The following is an 18,105-nucleotide window of genomic DNA, read 5'->3' on the forward strand; positions in this document are numbered from 1 at the left end:
TTTTTTGCAGTTCAAAAGTTAAAGCCTGTTGCTACAATTTAGTCTTTGAAAGAAGCATTCTATACTACATTGCCTTTGGTACTTCTATGCTAAATTGAAAACTTATTATGCAAATACCCATGTAAAGACATTTCTTGTCATAACCATGTCAAAATGAGCAATATTTGTCAATCATGTATCCAGTATCATGATTGGCTGGCATTTCCTTGATATCTGAGGTAATCTTGACAGCAATCTTGTGATGTCAGTAACAGAAAAGCCCAGAGAGTTTTAAATCTTTTGCCCAAAATAACAAAACTTCAAGGACCCAAAGAAGAATAAAATGTATTGTATTTTTCTTGTTTTCAACATTTTGATAGCTCATTGACATTATCTCCTAATCATAATATTGGAAAAGAATAAAAAGAAAAGACTTGCCTGAGAGCATGTATCTAGAAGCTCATGCCTCTTTTCTGTATGTCTATTTGACTAGAGATTGGTTTGCGTGACAGCGTGGGAGATGCACGTTCCTGGCCACTGCCAGCCTTCTCTGCAGCCTTCCCATGCCGTCCCCATTCGGTTTCCCTAGCCTGGCCTTTGCTGGCATCTCCGAGTCCAATTTAGCGCTAATGTCTCCAGTTTCCTAGTTTGTATAGACTTGGGGAAATATTTCACATGCATAGGATATATTTCCTTGACTTAGAAAACCCACGTAGGTCGTTAATTTGTGAGGTCTGTGTTTTTACAAAGATGCCCTTTTCTTTCATTCTGAATAGAGAGATGAAAACTACAGGAGTCTCCCGCGGGACCCCAGTAGCTGGTCCAACCAGTTCCAGAGAGACAACGCCCGCTCCTCACTAAGTGCCAGCCACCCAATGGTAGACCGCTGGCTGGAGAAGCAAGAACAGGTAAAGTACCGTGTCCTTGCCCTGCGTCATCGTCTGACAGCCAGCACTTGGCTAAATGTGCTAGATGACATTTTTTTTTTTATTGCAGTATGTGGAGAAAAATGGTAGCCTAGGTCTCTGAAAGGGAATGATTTAATCCCAGAGATATATCTTTGGTCTTACAAATAGCATCATTTTTCTTTGTGATTGTGGTATAAAAACAGTTTGTGTTGATATAAAGGTATAAAATTGAAAAGCTACACACCTTCTCACTTCTCCTTAAAGACTGAACCTCTATTTGCCTTTCTTGAGGCTTTGAAATACTTGATAGGCAGGATATGAGGAAACTGGGTACCCTTCAGTCTTGAGCTTTAAGCGTCTTCCTCCAGAGGCTTGAGAAATGCTGCTCCGCTCACTCAATCTGGCACCAACATGACTCCACCTGGAAGAAGACACCGACACAGTCTCATCAGCAGGATAATTAGTGACACCCAACTCCATCTAATGGGCCGAGAGCCGCACAAAGAAAATAAACAAGTCAGACTATGATTTTGGCCAGAAGCAAGCACTGTTGTTCCGGCAGGAGAGAAGGAACAGATTCTTTTTCCATTCTATCATTCCTTCCAGCTGTCCTCCTCCCTTTGCGATTTGCTTAGTTAAATGTTCTCCATGGGCCCTCTTGGTTCAATGCCTAATATACCTTCAGAAGCTTCCTCTTCTCTTTATTTTGGTATTGAAAATACAATGAGGAGAATTGCGTTCTGTGGGTCTAATAATGTAGGGTTGAAAAACAAAGTCAAACTAGTCTTCTGTTGTTGACCAAGATTTCTGTCCCACCCAGTCCTCAGCCGTTCCGTTCCAAAGAAGCACACAGATGTCTACATCAGTCATGAACCGATTGACCTATTAGCTCAGGCTTGTCATTAACTAATTCTTACATCTTAAATTGGCCCATTATTCTTGTCTATGTTAGCCACATGGCTTGGTACCTTATATCAGTGGGGCGTTCTCATCTTGCTTCCTCTTGGCCTGGGTAAAGACTATAGACTGAGCCTTTCCTCTTCCCAGAATTCTCCTGTTCTCATTGCCCCACCTCTACTTCCTGCCTGGCTACTGGCCAATCAGGGTTTTACTAAAATACAAGTGACAGATCTTTACAAGTACAAGACCATTGTCCCACAGCTTTCTGCTTTGGCAGTTTGGGGTCACAATGATAGAACTGATGGTTGTCTTCCTGTAGAGATGCGATTTGAACTGAGGCAGTCTGGAGAGTTCTAGATCTTATGTCTGTGGTAGTTTTGTCTTTGCTTCATTTCTAACTAAAGAGCTTGTTGCTGGTTCTCTCTCTCTCTCTCTCTCTCTCTCTCTCTGTCTCCCTCTCCCACTCCCCCAATTGTGACCACAGCAGCTTTGCCAATGACAATAAACACCAGGCATGCGCAGGACAGATGCCTGCCTTAATGCCGGCTGGCATTAAGGGTCCTGTTCTTCGTGGGGGACTAATCTACATAATGGAACATGGGGACATCTTTCCCTCTCTGGGGGTGTTGGTGGACTTTACTTCCACAGTATTGCAGAGGTGGCAGACTCTATCAGAGCCCTGCACTAGGGCCCAAACTAGCCTTGATCTCTGGATGCAGGATCTGACTTTACAGCAATGGGCTCACCTTACTCAGAAGTCAGTCCCAGACCTAAATGCAGCACTCAGGGGGTAGAGGACTGTCTGTCCCTCAGAGAGTGTCTCTTTTCATGTTAATCTGGGAATCTCTTTCTTTTGAGCCTTCTCAGAGGAAGCAGGAGGGACACAAAAGGACTTGGTTTGTTAGGCTGCTTTGAGTTTTCCTGCTTTGGACATTTTTACTCTGAGAAACCAGGAAACAGAGCAAGAAACTCTTAGTTTTGATGTCAGAAAGTGTTTTAAGAAGTTTGAAATCTTCTCAACCGTATCATTTTTCTGACTGTGCATAGAATTTTATTTTAATATTGGTAGGTAATGGCTGACTTTGGTTCCTGTTTCTTTAGGCTTTATTGCGACTGATGAAATCTATATACGAGTTGGCACAGACCTTCGCAAGCTCTTGACTGCAAGAAGTTAGGGCTAGGAAGTGAGGGACAGGAAGGGGACGCAAGCTAATTGGGAGCCTGCCATTTTCTCTCCTTGTCTGGAACAAGCCTGAACCCAATTAGCAGAGGCGGAGACCAGAACTACACGGCAGCTCCAGCTGCTGTTTCCGGTCTGTGCTGGGAGTGACTGCCCTGACCTTTGGAGAAAAACCTATGTTTAGGGTTCTTTGCATTGAGGGCAACTTCACCTAATTGGCAGAACATGCTGAAGAGTAAAAACTTACCTAAATGTTTGATGAGGATACAATCTGATTAGCGTAGTCCCTCTCCAGCCCCAGAGAAATCCCACAACCTGATGGAATGCCTACTTTCTCCATGCCAGGAGTTTGGGAAGTGACAAAGCTATGCTCCGTGCATGTGTGTGCATGTGCACATGCGTGCTTTAACGGTGTCTTGCGCTGGCAGGCTGTGGCTCCTTTTCATACACAGTTAGCCACAGTTGCTTTTGTTAGCGAATCACCTCACCTCTCTTCCCAAGTTCTTGTTGAATTTACATCTTCTCCAAATTAAAAATTAAAAAAAAGACAAAAGAAAGTCTGATTTTACTTAGTCCTACCACTGTGCAGATGGCATAAAGAAAATAAAGAAAAATAAGTTCCCAGCATATGACATGATCTTTATCTTATAATTGCAAAATTAGGAAATGGCTCCCTCAGAAATCTGATTACAGCAGCTGTGGACTGGCTAGCGCGCTGACTCAGGGGTCATAATATCCAAACATGGGAGCATTGTGGAAGCTCTGAGTGGGAACAGCCAGGGCTCTGCTGTGACCGCCATTCCTGGGAACCGAGGCTCAGTTCTGGTGCTGCCAAATGTTTATGGAAAAAAATGCAAGTCCTCAGCCACTAAGTCCTCAAATTGTACTGTTTTCTATTAAAACAAAACAGATTTATTAATATTGTTTCCCATTTGGCAAAGATTTGCAAAATTTGTGCAGAAGCAAAACACGTAATTGTTTTTTCTTCTAGCAGCACCGAGCATAGCAAGTTAAAACCATCGAGACAGTTTTAAAATTAAATTTGGTTATTATTATCGAACGCTAGATACTTTGTTACTGCAGAAATCTATCCTGTTAAAATAAGACCAGCATTTAGGAGCGCTGTCTCCCACCCTGCTGCTGCTCTATTGCAAATTACTTTGTCGCACGTTGCTAACAAATGAGTGCTATTATGAGTCAATTTTAAAATTATTTGTTTTAGAATGCAGTGATTGGTAGTCTCCGTGTCTAGGTATCATGCATTATTTCCCATGTTTCCTACATATTTTCTGTTTTTACCACCAGAGTCCTGTGGAGAGCAGGAATAGAGAAGGGCCCTGATGGAGGGCCCTGTTCTATGCTCCGCTTAGGACACCCTGCTTTCCTGGGGAAGCCTTGCTGGTCACAGGCATAGCACTTTGTTTCTCCCGAGAAGGAAAAGGAACACTTTTACGTTTTCCTGTACTTAGCAACAAAACCCACAGTGAATCTGTGACCTATGCGTCAGTCTTGGAAGCCTGCACTTCAGGCAAGCAGGCGTGTTTTGGGACTGTCAGCCTGATTGCTGTGTAGGAGGTTCCACCTGTACCTGTGTAGATGGGGACTGAGACCGTTAGCTTTGGGCATTGTGCATGAAAGTCGGGTGACATCACACGAGTTTAGTGCTGACTTGGGTCTGTGCTGCTGCACTCATTTGAGGCTGCCCCCCCCCCCCCCGCGATGGAAAGTCCAAGTGTACAGTAATTAATCAATCCCAGAGGCTGGATGTATCCATTGGTCTTCAGTATACAAAGAAATCCCGGAGAAGTAGGCTCTAATGCTAGTGAAGGAATGGATTTTCCAGCGAGATTGAGGGCAAGCAGGCAAAGGAGTAAGTGCACTCTTCCTCCGTGTCCTTCATGTAGGCTGCTGATAGATGGTGTGGCTCAGATTTAAGACGGGTCTTCCCACCTCAAAGGTTCTGGATTTCAGATGAGTTTTCCCGCCTTGAACGATACAATCTAGAATAACCCCTCAGCGGTATACCCAGCAGCTTGGGTTTTAGTTCCAGTGTGTCAAGCTGACAACCAAACACAACCATCAAAACATATATGTTTTATTCAAGAGTTGTGCATTTACACCGTTGATACTTCCTGACAGCAATGCTTGTCATACAGCATCTGCCTGTGGCAGAGAAGACTGAAAAAATATTACAGGGACAAGGCCGGAAGGTTGAAGGGAGATGGGAAGCCCGTCTAGGGAAAGCCATGTTCTCGCTGTGAAGATGGCTTGACAGGGGCACTGCCTTTCCTATCTCACGTTGGCCTGGCTACTTCCGTGGGGACTGCCTCCTAATTGAACTCGGATGTGAGTGCTAAGCAACGTGCACCATCAGCTGCTCCTGCTGGACTCTGTGTGCCCTAATGAGGTCTGCTGATTGAGGACTGGTCCTGGCTGCTCCTGGGAGAGCCCCTAGTCCTGTCTGAGCCCTGCTGAGCCGCTGCGACCCAGTTAAGTGAGGTTCTTAGAGGACACAAGAAAAAAATAAGTCCAAAGATGCTGTTAGGAGCCGAGGCACCTGTCAATTCTATTAGTGTTAAAATTTTACTTAAAGAGTAGAATGCTTAATTATCGAGTAAATATTAAATTATTTTTAATGTTTACTATTAACGTGACACAAATTTCCTGCTTAATTTGAAAGCAGTATTTGAACAAAATATTTGATTATATTGGATAATTTATAAACATTAGAGTTGGATTTAACAATTAATACTCTGTATACTGAAAACATTGTAAATTTTGTCTGAGAGCTTTATCTTTTATAGTTCAGGGGTTTCTTCGTTTTCATTAGACTGAATGCATTACTCTATCCATCTATGGCTGCAAGCTAGCAAAATTTATCTTTAGAGGTGTTTTCTTTCCCCTCTTACTATAGGGACAGTATATTTTTATGTCAGTATATATAAATTACAGATGTTATAAATTCTGGCATGTCATTAATATGCTACACATAGAATTTAGTCTCTTGAGATTCTTTTCTCTATTCAATCTCCTGAGAAACACTTCTCATATGTATGGATATTTGATATGAAAACCGTTTTGGAATTTTGAAATTCCTTTCTTTTTATTTTAAAGATTCAGTTGTTTTTTTTTTTTTTTAAAAAAATTTTAAAATATTTATTTATTTATTATGTATACAATATTTTGTCTGTGTGTCTGTCTGCAGGCCAGAAGAGGGCATCAGATATCAGTTCAGATGGTTGTGAGCCACCATGTGGTTGCTGGGAATTGAACTCAGGACCCTTGGAAGAGCAGGCAATGCTCTTAACCTCTGAGCCATCTCTCCAGCCCCCGATTCAGTTGTTTTTATTTGTGTGAAGGTCTGCCTAGGAGTCTGCCAGGGGGCGCAGGTGCATGCAGAGGTCGGAAGAGGGCCTTAGGTCACAGGGAACTGGAGTTCCATGTGGTTGTGAGCAGCGAGCACGGTTAGCCTCTGAGCCATTTCTCCAGACCCTGGAATTATTTTCTAAATTTTAAAAACATTTATTTTATTCAGCGTTTTTGATGTCTTCCTTACATTAAATTTGTGCATTGTGTTCATGCAGTGCCCAAGTTGGCCAGAAGAGGGCATCAGAACCCTTTGAACTAGAGTCGGATGTTAGCTGTCATGTGAGTCTGGGAACTGAAACCAGGTCACCTGACAGAGCAGCCAATCCTCTTAACTGCTGAGACATCCTCCCCCCCCCCCCACTTAAAATTATTATCTAATAGAAAAGAAATACTCGCTGTCTGTTATGATGTTCCACCAAAGTGTCTTAGTTAATTGAATTGATTCAATACGAAACGATCCCGTACCAGTTTTAAGGGAGTTTTTTTTTTTTTTTATTGTTGTTTCTATTTTGTTTCTTGTTATCCTGAGTATCCATTACACATGTTGGTTAGGTCTGAGGTCTTCCCTTTCCCTCTGTAATATAGTACAGCATATTGGCCAGAATAGGATTAGCATGGACACACATTTACAGTTGCTTCCAATGAGATCTCGTGTATCACAGGTTGACTTCAAACTCACTGTGTAGCTGACGATGATGAACTTCTTCTAAAATCTCATCAGAACCTATATAGTTTTGTTATTTATTCCTCTTTTGGGGTGTGTGTATATGTATGTATGTATGTACATATATGTATTTTTGTATGTATACATTTGTGTATGTATGTATGTATGTACATATATGCATTTTTGTATGTATACATTTGTGTATGTATATGGAAATCAGAGGTTGATATGTATCTTGCATAACTGCCCCCTGCTTTGTTTTACTGAGGTAGGTTCTCTCATCCAACCCAGAGCTTTGGGTTTGCCTAGTGTCGCTAGCCAGTTTGCCCAACGCATGGATCCCCTCTGCCTCCTGAATTCTGGGATTGCAGGTGGATCACCAGGACAACCTGGCTTTCCTGAGGGTCTCAGAGATCTCCGCTGGAGCCCTAGTGCTTGTAGGACACGCACTTTACCCGCTGAATCGTCTCCCCGGCTCTGGTGTCTCCCTGTCACTTTTAATTATTTTTAAGAAGGCTCTGCCGTGGCTCCCGGCGACTTCCCGGTGGATGCAGCTTCTCTTGACCCTCCTACTTCACCTCTCGAGTGTCTCTTAAAGATGGATGTGGGTTTTTCGCACATAATGAGTTTCTAGTTTGAAAGTTGAACGTTACTTACAGGTATGAAAGTGTTAGCATGTCTGTCTCTCAAAGCTGCCTCTCCTGCCTTCCCGCCTGCAGCCAGGTTAAGAGTTCCCATGTGTTCATTCAAATGGTACCCTGTTTACATGAGCAAGTAGAAGGCAGCTTTGATTGTTGTTGTTTTTGAAACAGGGTCCTAGGAGGTAGCTGTGGCTGGTCTTGAACTCATAGAGATCTGCTTTTGTCTGCTTCTCAGTGCTCACTTTGAACGTTCAATACTGTTTGAGACATAGTAATTGCTGGAAATTTGCATAAATCAAATTAAAGTTTTTGTGGGAGATTTTCACATTTGGCTTTCCCTTTCTTTTTTTTTAAATTTATTTTTTAAACTATCTTTTCATATTTTACATACCTATCCCAGTATACATTTCTTCCCCTCCAACCCCCTCCCCCCATCCACTCCTCAGAAACTCCATGACACATGACTTTGAGGCAGAGCGGAGGCCCTCCCTATATTTAGGCTGAGGAAGGTATTCCTTCAAGAAGAGGGAGCTCACTGACTCTGAACTGATAGTGCAGAACTTGCATAGGACCAAACTAGGCCCTCTGAATGTGGGTGACAGTTGAGTGACTTGGCCAGTCTATGGGGCCACTGGCAGTGGGACCAGGATTTATCCCTAGTGCTTGAACTGGGTTTTTGGAGCCTAACCTTTTTTCATTCTTAAATCTTGGGCATCTGACTTTACCCCCTCTTTTAAGCTGGAGTGCCCCTACACTCCCCCATTGTTGTCTGTTTCCATGTTTAAATCACACATGATTAACTGTTTTTTTCTACTTTTAACTAGAATTATTATGTTTTCTCCCCACCTCCGTTCCTGCCTGCTATTAGAGGTCAATTGTTTTTGGTGCAATTTGTAAAGAATAAATGAGTTCTGGAGACAGAAAGGGGGTGGGGCCTTTTAAAAGTCAGTAGCTCTTTAGGGGCTACTTTCTGAGAGATGAGAAGGGCATGCTATGATTTGAACCCAGGGCTTCACCAGTGCTGAGGACACAGCCTGCAGCTTAGCAACACCCCAGAGGAGTGTTTAAATTAGGTCATCAGTATTATTTTAGGTACATACATTCTATGTGAGCAAATTAAAACGTTTTCAATCCTCTTGTTATATCTACTATAGGGGAAGGTGCTGTTTTAATCTATTTCTGTGTCAGCAGCTCTTTCTGGCGACCCTCAATCCTGCATTATTTAGTCACATGGAAAGCGTGCATTTGAAAGAATTAAACTTTATGGACTGGTGCAGTGTTTTTGCCAACTTTGCACGCTGTGTTGTCTTGATGCAGAAATTCATTGAAAAGGGATTCTCTTGAGGAAGAAGACCCAATGCTCTTTAGACTGCAGAAATTTTGATGCAGAGATAGTGGAGTTGACAATGGATTCTCTTTGTGTGTGTGTGTGTGTGTGTGTGTGTTCCCAACCCCCATGAGATCCAGACACGCTCTGCCTTCTCTTGTGTTTTCATCACTTGTTGGAGAAGTCCTGGGCTATAGCAATCCTCTGTCTGTAAGTGACCACACCTAGCGTCCCAACAGCCTAGAGTCTGAAAAGGATCAGGACGTTGAGGCTATCCTGAGCTACAGGGGCAGACTCCTCATACATACTAACAGTTATCTGTGGTTAGCTGGTATCTGTTTGGAGCCGACACCCTGCTTTTGGAGTTCCATTTTACTTGGTACTGGTTCTTGGTTCTGATTTTGGCCTTGGTGTTCTGTTCTGTTTGTTGTTGGCACTGGGATGTTCTGAATGAATCTTCTGGATTTGGATCCTCCACTTTGTCAGCTGCATGGAACCAAGGACTGGTCCAGGCACTCCCCTGTCCTTGCATCCTCTGACAGTTAGCAAACTGGCTGGTTCTTCCCCTTTTCTTTCTCATTGGTGACATGGTCCGGGACAAGTATCTCTACCTCCCTTTCCCAAGCCTGGCACTAGAAGTGACCTGCTCCTTTTCTGTCACACCTTTAGATGACTTTGATAAAGGCAGGTCCTCATGCCTTCCTCTGGGTGTTTTCATTAGTTTGTCTGGCTTTTGAGGGAAGAACTGGGTCTCTTTCCAGTACACTGACATGTCAGCCCAACCATGCTTTTATTAACTACATTTGTTATTGTTGAAGAATGTCTGCTTATAATATGTATATCTAAAAGTATCCATCCCTTTAAACATTTTGTAGCAAGCATTTTGATAAAAAATTTATTCCAAAGATAACATGTATTTTCTTACTTTAAATATGTAACTTTATAAGAATCTCTTTTAGTTTAAATGGTAGACAGTTTGATGGGAGAGAGGAATGTTAGTTTGATTCTATCAGTAAGAACCTTAGGGTTTTGGATGTATTCGTATTTTAAGTCCCTAAAGGGACTAATTTTCCTGAGAACTTTGTATGCTAATCATAAACAGACTCAGTTCAGTAATACTTAAAACCCTTTGGCTGGGACTTTGGTATTAATGTCTTGAACTTTGAGAAAGAAAAACATATTTTTGTGTCTTGGCCAAGAATAACAGGTCTCAATTCAAATAAAAATATTGTATTTGTTATTTCCAAGAGGTTTTTAACCCCACTGGGTAATGTGTTAAACTCTTTTGGCTAATTGAATTGTCTAATAGCAGAGTAACCCTGACAGCCAATATATTTTCTTTTTGTTTTAATATAGCTAAAAGTCCTTGCTTTTAACTTAAGAATAGTGTTAGATAACACTTTACTGTGAACACGAATTCATTTTGTTATATGTTTAGAATGGTAACATGTGCAGTGTTTGTATTAAGACAAGCGTGTTTTGTTCTGATGTGCTTTTGTGTGCTTTGAGGGGCCTGCTTTATGGTTCATGTGTGGTCACTCAATGTCCAGAACTTAACAGCAGTCTCTGTCTGCACACAACATTTTTCAAAGACTCGAAGAAGCACACACAAATGGCATGTTACCACGGGGTTTTATTCAAGAGCAAAGTACAGGAACAGGCACACTGCAGGGGAGCATGAGGCCCAGAGGGAATGTGTTCAAGAGACCTGTTACTTCTTGGACATCCTTTAAAAAGCCAGGAAGAAGAAGACCTGGTTGCTAGGGTCCAGTGTGGGTGGTTTCTTGTTTTAACTGACAGTCTGGAACTGTGTAAGCCTTCAGTAACTGTGCATGTCCTTTCCTGTGATCTATCTGATTTTAATTGTATATATGTCTAGTAAGACCCCAGCATAAGATACTAAGTTACAGGATTTCCTCTAAAACTTCAGGGGACACTGTTTCCCTTCTTGGTATGCATAAAAGATCAGTCCAGACTAGAACAGTACAATGTTTCTAGTTGTAGAATAAGTTCTAGATGTGTTTGGCCACAAAGGATAGTTACCCGAAGATTGCTATGGAGCTATTAGGAGCTGTTTGGGTAGAGCGAGGGTTGCTTTGTTTAGAAAGGCTGAAGAGTAGCTGAAGGGATCTTAGGTTATTAAGCTATCCCTACAAACTACCTGCCTCCGACTGGCGCGTTGACTCTTAGGCATCCCTTTAGTCGCTCTGATGGTTCATTCCTGGGCTTGTTCCAATATCTGGCAGAAATCCCCTCTGCTCTGCCTTCAGGAGTCCAGCCCTGCCTGTGTTTGCGTTCTCTTGACTAGCTTGTCTCCTTCCATTCCTTTAGCTTCGTGAGAACCCATCATTACTAGGAAGCCACTTAGATTGAACACAGATGAAGGTGAGCAATCCTCCCCAGCTGATGGATGGGAGGTGGTGATCAGCGAGAAGAGCCGAAGCTGTTCTCCACGTCCTGGCTTCCTGTAGAAGCACTCACCATAGCCCAGCCTGTGTGTGCAGTTACTCCCTTGGGGAGCCAGGGGCGCCTTCTTTAAGGTTCTGTGCTTCTGATAGTGACAGCATGTTACAGTCCAGAATGCCTGCATGTTACAGTCCAGAATGTGTCCTCTTCTATGTCCCATGTCCTATGAAAGCACAAAGAGCCCAGCTCTCACACATGCAGAGCACATAACAATACGGATCACACACTGAAAAGCTTACAACAGAAGCTTTGCTGTCAGAAGAGACTGCTGAGTATAATTTGCCTCTTATTCCATCCAACATGAACTCAAAGGTCCAATTGGAATGGCAAGGAGTTTCTAGGATCGGGATCCTGGGAGAGGATAGCAATACATATAGCACCGAGCTTCAATGAGACCACACAGTAGTTAAAATAATTAGCATTTATTAAACACTTTTATCAAAATCCTTATGTAAGGAAAATTCATAACTTAAAAAAAAACAAACAACTGAACAAGAAATTAGCCGACGCTACTAGTCATCCGGCTAGGAGACATAATCTCAGCAATGACATAGGTACAGTCATGGCAGCTCAGAGAAGTCAGGCCCGCACTCCCCTCGAGGAGAGGAATGCAAGCAGCTGGCTAGTAGTGACCAGGAGGTTACATACAGAGGTGGCATTGGCCACCACAGGGGAAAATGCCATTTTGTGAAGAAAAGACCATTCGCTGAAATACTCTTCCCAAGGAAGTTTCAGGACACTAATTTTTCATAAAGTGCTTTTTTTTTTTTTAATCACAGATTCTTTGAAACTTGAGGTCACATAGCTTCCTTCAGATTCTAGTCAGAAAAGGAGGTTGCTGGGACCCAACAATCCAACCCCACCCCGAACGAAGGGCTGTTTTAGAGCAGGATCTAGTGCATGTGGCTGCTGATGAGCTTCGAGGCTAAAGGCACAGCGTTGGATCACAAGGCCCTATGAGAGCTGGGAAGCAGGTGGATTGAGTTGAAACTTAGAGCAGAATAGCCGTTTCTTCACACTCTTAATCTTCGGTGAGACAGCACGAGAGGCGGCTTTGAAGATTAATCAACTAAGAGGATGTGGAAATGACTTTTTAAAGGAGCAGATGGTGGAGTAAGGCGTTCCCATCAGCGCGGTGAGAAGAAATAAGGCTAAAATAGGCACAGGTGCTATGCGAGTGGAAAGGTGTGCACACACGGAGGAGCAAAACTGTGACAAGTAAACACAGGAGAAAGAAAATCAGTTAGAGCCACAGAACACATGGGGAAATGAAAGGAAATAAGAGAAGTACAACCATCAGAATTCCATGCTGAGCATACACTGGGAAGTGTCGGCTCCTAACTTCGCAGGCGAGGAAGTCGCTCCGCATGGAGGCTGGTGTGTGTTGAGCGGCTCCACAGAAACCTGGTGTAGAAAACAGCTGACACCAACAGTCAGCACCAACAGGGACAGAGGCCGCCCTGAAAGTTGGTTTCTTCGTCATTTAGACAGAAATAATTAGACGTTAGACAGAAACCTTATTATTATTTTTTAGAAACCAGGTGTGACCCTAGGATAACTTTAACTTTGAATCCTTCAGTTCTCACTTCCAGGGCATTCAGACTGCACGGGGCACCCAGTGGTACTGATAATTGATCTCACTACTTTGTACTCCCAGTTTCCAGGCCGGCCTGAGCTGTATATGAGATTCTGTCTTAACAAAAACAAATGAGCCTTTACCCCACAAACTGCTTTAATTCCAAATACTTTTCATTTACAAGTGAAAAGACAGAAATCTCGTTTACATAGAAGTTTAAATTAATTACTCAAAGTGCTGATGAAACCCCTCACTGAGTGGAAAAAGACTTCTGTGTCCCCAGACTGTTCTCCACTGGGACAGAGAACTAGGAAATGACTATACAGCCTGTAACTTTTAAAACTCAAACAATTCTTATGGTGCGGTGAAGCAAGAACTGTCTGTAAATTAATAAATTTATACATTAAAGGGAACCCCACAGACACTAAACGGCTTTGTGCAACCATGTTTTTTAAGATACAAAATCAAAGCAAGCTCGGGAAACTTGGAGGACTTTGAGAGAAATGTAGAATAGAGGAAAGAAGCCGTGAAGAGTCTGGCTGGAGGCTGCGAAGCAGGGGGAGGAGAGGCAGACTTCCTTACAACCCAGAAGACAGGCGTGCATGCTGTCTCGAGAAGTCACAGTCCCCGGCTCCAGAAACAGTGGAATCATTAGGCATTTTAAGCAGAAAATTCATTTCACTTATATTTTTTTATTCAATTTATTTATTTATTTATTAAAAATTTCCACCTCCTCCCTGCCTCCTTTTCCCTCCCCCTCCCCACCTCCACCTCCCTCTTTAGTCCTAAGAGCAGTCAGGGTTCCCTGTCCCGTGGGAAGTCCAAGGTCCTCCCCCCTCCATCCAGGTCTATAAAGGTGAGCATCCAAACAAACCAGGCTCCCACAAAGTCAGTCCATGCAGTAGAATCGAAACCCAGTGCCATTGTCCCTGGCCTCTCAGTCAGCCTTCATTGCCAGCCATGTTCAGAGTGTCCAGTTTGATCACATGCTCCATCACTCCCAGTTCAGCTGGCCTTGGTGCGCTCCCATTAGCTCAGTCCCACCGTCTCAGCGGGTGGGCGCACCCCTCGTGGTCCTGACATCCTTTCTCATGTCACTTATATTTTGAAACCCAAAGTGGTTTGAGCGTAGAGTCTGTCGCGGCTCCTGGGAGAACTGGGTTTCAGTCCCAGGATGCTGCTGCTGGACTCAAGCTGGAGTAAGAACTTCCAAAGAAGGATGAGCCTGGATGACAGACAGGGCAGCCGCAGCTAGAGGCTGTGCAAGGATCCAAATAAATATAAACTTGCCTGCCCTGTCCTCAGCACTAAACCTGCTGCATCGGATTCCCAGACCAGATGAAAATATTCTAAGTAAATATGCTCAGTTTACTATTTTGTTTTCATTCAATTAAATATTCCTTTCCCTCTGGTATGGGTGATTAATACCAAGAAAACAATTCTGTTTGGTCTCAGACTCCTCACGTGGGTATCGGAGGGCTGGGCTGGAACCCTTATTCCTTTGATGGAGGATTTTGTAGTTGGGCAGAGTTGCCAGGCCGTGGGATAAGCCAGTGATACTCAGTTTCACCTGGCTACCCTGGAGAGCGATGACCCAGAAGGGTCAGGGTCAAGGCACGTAAGCATTAGAATAGGCAGAACTTTTGTTGTAAATATTCCAGAGTGGGGCGAGGTTCTGGGGTGATGAGGGGCTGTGGGGAGGGTAGCGTTTAGACTGCCTCCAGACTGTGAAGTGTAGATATTTGACGTCAGGAGGCAGGTTGGTGAAAAACAGGACTGGAATCCACTTGGTGGTGAGTATTCCTTTCACCAGTGAGGATGTTGAAAGGGAATTCGAGAAGAGACAAACAACAGGGCAAAGAGCGAGCAATCAGGGCAGATGAGAAGCCATGCCCCAGTGCAGGCCTGGTGCACGTGTATGAAGAGAAACAGTAGTTGGTCCTAGCTGGTCCTAGTGGGTGAACGTCCTTGTCATAAAGCAGCTGGGAATTTCCGAGGAGACATTGGAAATGGCTCCCAGCAATTCCAGTGGGTCTGGAGGTGATGCTTCGGGTTCTGGAGGGCTGGGGAGAACACGGGGATCCCGAAACTTGGACTGCTAAGAAATAGAGGGTGGTGATTTGTTTTGTTCTTAATTGTAGAAAAATGGTTGCCCCAGTGCTCACTCGATAGGGCTGTTCGTTCAAATTTTAAATTTAGAACATTGATTACTCACAGTAATAGGTCAAATTTCATCATGTTTTATATTTGATTAGTTCCTTCTGGACTCTTTCAAAGCCCCTGCTGTTTTCTCCTGGCCGAAGTGGTCTCATGTTACTAGAATCCATCTTGTCTGTTTCTTCCAACAGATTATTGTGCCTATAGGAAATCACATTGGTCTTGATTTTTATCCTGAGGGACCCTAACACTGCGGTCTGTTCAGGCTAAGACACTCTGGATGTTTGCTTGCTACGAAATGTGGTGGAGACGGTAACTGTCCTGCCTGTGTTGCTCTGTGTGGTGACTGACAGATGCTTGTCGATCTGCATCTTTCCCCGTAGCTTTCTTCTCTGTGGCTAGGTAGAACATTAATCTGTGCACTGAATTTTCTGTGGGCCCTCGTGGGGCTTCCGGACCCTTGAGGGCAAGCACTTTCTCCCACAGGCTGATTCTCTTTGATCTTGTGTTCCTCCAGCAGTGGGCTTGCCAGACCATCATCCCTGGCTTGGATAATTTTCAACCTACTTTTCTGAATAGATCTCTGGGTCTTCAGGGGTGAGGTCTGATGAAGATGCCCCATTGAGAGTTGAGTGAGCTGAGGTCTCTCTGCACATTGTCCACCCATGGCTTTTGGCATTATTCCTTAATAACACTAAAGAAAAGTTTCTCTGACGAGGGTGGAGTAAGGCAGCGGTCTATAAGCATAGCAATATGTCACTAGGAGTTGTTTTATTGCTATGTTTTATCAAAATAAGATTAATAGGTTTTCCTCTAGGGCCCATGACCAACCTGTGTACTCTCAGGTTGTTGACCTAGTTAATAACGTTGGGCATGGATTCTCTCATGGAGTTGGCCTCCAAGCCAAGCAAGATGTGGTTGGTTTCCACCCTACCATTTATGTCGCTACTGCACCAATACATCTTGCAGTCAGGTTCCCAGTGTAGGTTACAGGGTCCATCGCTGAGTGAGATTGATCTGTTCAATGAATTGAAGCCTCTCTGAAAGTGGAATTGACCCCGTGTCTCTGGATTTTCAATTTTAAGTCTAGAATTTTTTTTTTTAAAAATTTTTAGTCATAAACCTCTGCCCACCTCTCAGATTCTCTCCTATAAAGAAGCAATTTTTCAAATGATAGGAAATAGAGCCAAAATTATAGATTCCCAGAGAGGAGCAGAAATGTCCAAGGATTGCTCAGCATGCTGGGAGCTGCTAGTGCATGTGCTTCCAAGGACTACCAGGGGAAAAAAGGGTAAGGTTCTGGGGTCGGAAGAAAAAAATTATTTGATATTGTAGAAAGTTCTCAAGTTACTGAAAACAAGGCAGCTCAGACCCTTGCACGGCTCATCTGCATAACAGGGCGGGGCTGACTGGGCGGGGCTGACTCCACTGGAGGCTCTGCAGCTGGGGAAGAAGCTGACCATCTTCTGGGGTGCAGTTGTTAACCAGGCTTCCTCTTTGTATCCAGGACATGGCTGCATGTGTCCATGCTAGAAGGGGCATCCATATCCTGTCCCCCCCCTTTAAAAAATAATCATATCGTCTTGTATTCTAAGTGTTTTTCACTTGTCAAGTTTATTTTTCTATCTGACAGAAGCCACAGGACAGTCCTTTCCTGTTGCTCACAGCCCAGCTCACCTAGTCTGTTCGTCTGGCAAACTATCAGAAATCCACACCCAGACTAAAGCAATTCTGGTCATTGCTTGTGACCTAACTAAATACTTATGTCAAAACTTTTAAATGATATCTGCTGTATTTTGTGTTTCTTAATTATCCTGTATATTTTATTTAATCATTTCCTACTAAAAATTGCAGCGAGGTTCTTTTATGAAGACCTCTCTTCTGGGATATGCCAATAAGAAAAAAATTATATATGATATGAGCTAAAGATGTTTGGTCCAGGTAGGGATTGTAAATTTGGACTTAATTGTACCCCCAGGGATAGCCCGAGGAAACCAAAAGCAACAACATAATTGAACCAATTGTGTAATCAAAAGCAAATGGTATGGCTATGAAATAGTAGTGATTTCCCAGCCTCAAGACTTCTCTGATGTAAGAGATTTTAGGAATAGACGATTGTGGCGAATTGGACCTTCTGGATGTGTCCTCTTGAACAGTGTTGACACCCAGACCCCAGTTCTTAGTTTGGAAATCCCTCCTCTGGAGCAGACACTATAGGAGCTTCAGTTGAGGGAAGGTGTCAGGAGGCTAACTGTAGGTCTTAGCTAGAGGCGGAAGACATTATTAAATACAGGCATGAAGTTGCTTTTGATTTTATTTTATGTTCTTTGCTGCCAGGGATGGAGCGCAAGGCTAAGAGCAGGCTCGAGCTGGTGCCCCTGTCACCGAAACACAGCCACAGCTCAATTGTTCTAAAATGTGTGACCCTTTAATACCAACACTTTCATTTTATATAGAATGAAAATATCATAAGTTGGTGCAATCTTTATTACACCTAAAGAGGTAATATCACAAATTCACTAAGACTCATAAAAATGTAAATTCAATATAAATGAGATAAAGAGATTAATCTGTAGAGGGAATTAAGATCCTTTATGTGGTTTTGTTGTCTTGGGGGAAATACCCCAACACCTTTCACAGCGCTGCCCTCCCTGCCTGTCTGGCGGTGGAGCCCGGGGTTTCTCATGCTAAGCTGCTAAGCTCACACTGTACGGTGGAGCTGTACACCCCAAGAGAAAAGCTTCTTTTAAGCAATTGCCTGGCATGGTTATAGAGTTTGCAAATTCCCCAGACACCCATGGAATTGGAGCCCACCCCTGACCCTCGGCTATTTGTTTAAATTGCCTCCCATGACTACAAGCTCAAAAACCTAAACAGTTCAGTCCACAAACGAGGAGAGACCAGTGGGTCTCATTTCCCAGAATGTGCAAAACGTGTT

General features: G+C 43.4%; 1 protein-coding gene across 25 annotated transcripts in view; it reads left to right on the top strand.

Annotated features, from left to right (window-relative positions):
• Pard3 (par-3 family cell polarity regulator) overlaps positions 1 to 18,105 on the top strand; it is a 512,103-nt gene that overhangs the window by 245,213 nt on the left and 248,785 nt on the right. For 21 of the 25 annotated variants that reach the window (XM_087900650.1, XM_087900645.1, XM_087900656.1 and 18 more), the window contains one exon: positions 756 to 887. The exons of the other annotated variants lie outside the window; for them this stretch is intronic. In XM_087900650.1, the coding sequence (XP_087756776.1) occupies positions 756 to 887 (132 nt within the window). The remainder of the gene's footprint in view (positions 1 to 755; positions 888 to 18,105) is intronic. 25 annotated transcript variants of the gene reach the window in all.

The sequence above is a fragment of the Myodes glareolus genome, chromosome 22 (genome assembly GCF_982192425.1).
Source record: "Myodes glareolus chromosome 22, mMyoGla1.1, whole genome shotgun sequence".
Lineage (NCBI taxonomy): Eukaryota > Metazoa > Chordata > Mammalia > Rodentia > Cricetidae > Myodes > Myodes glareolus.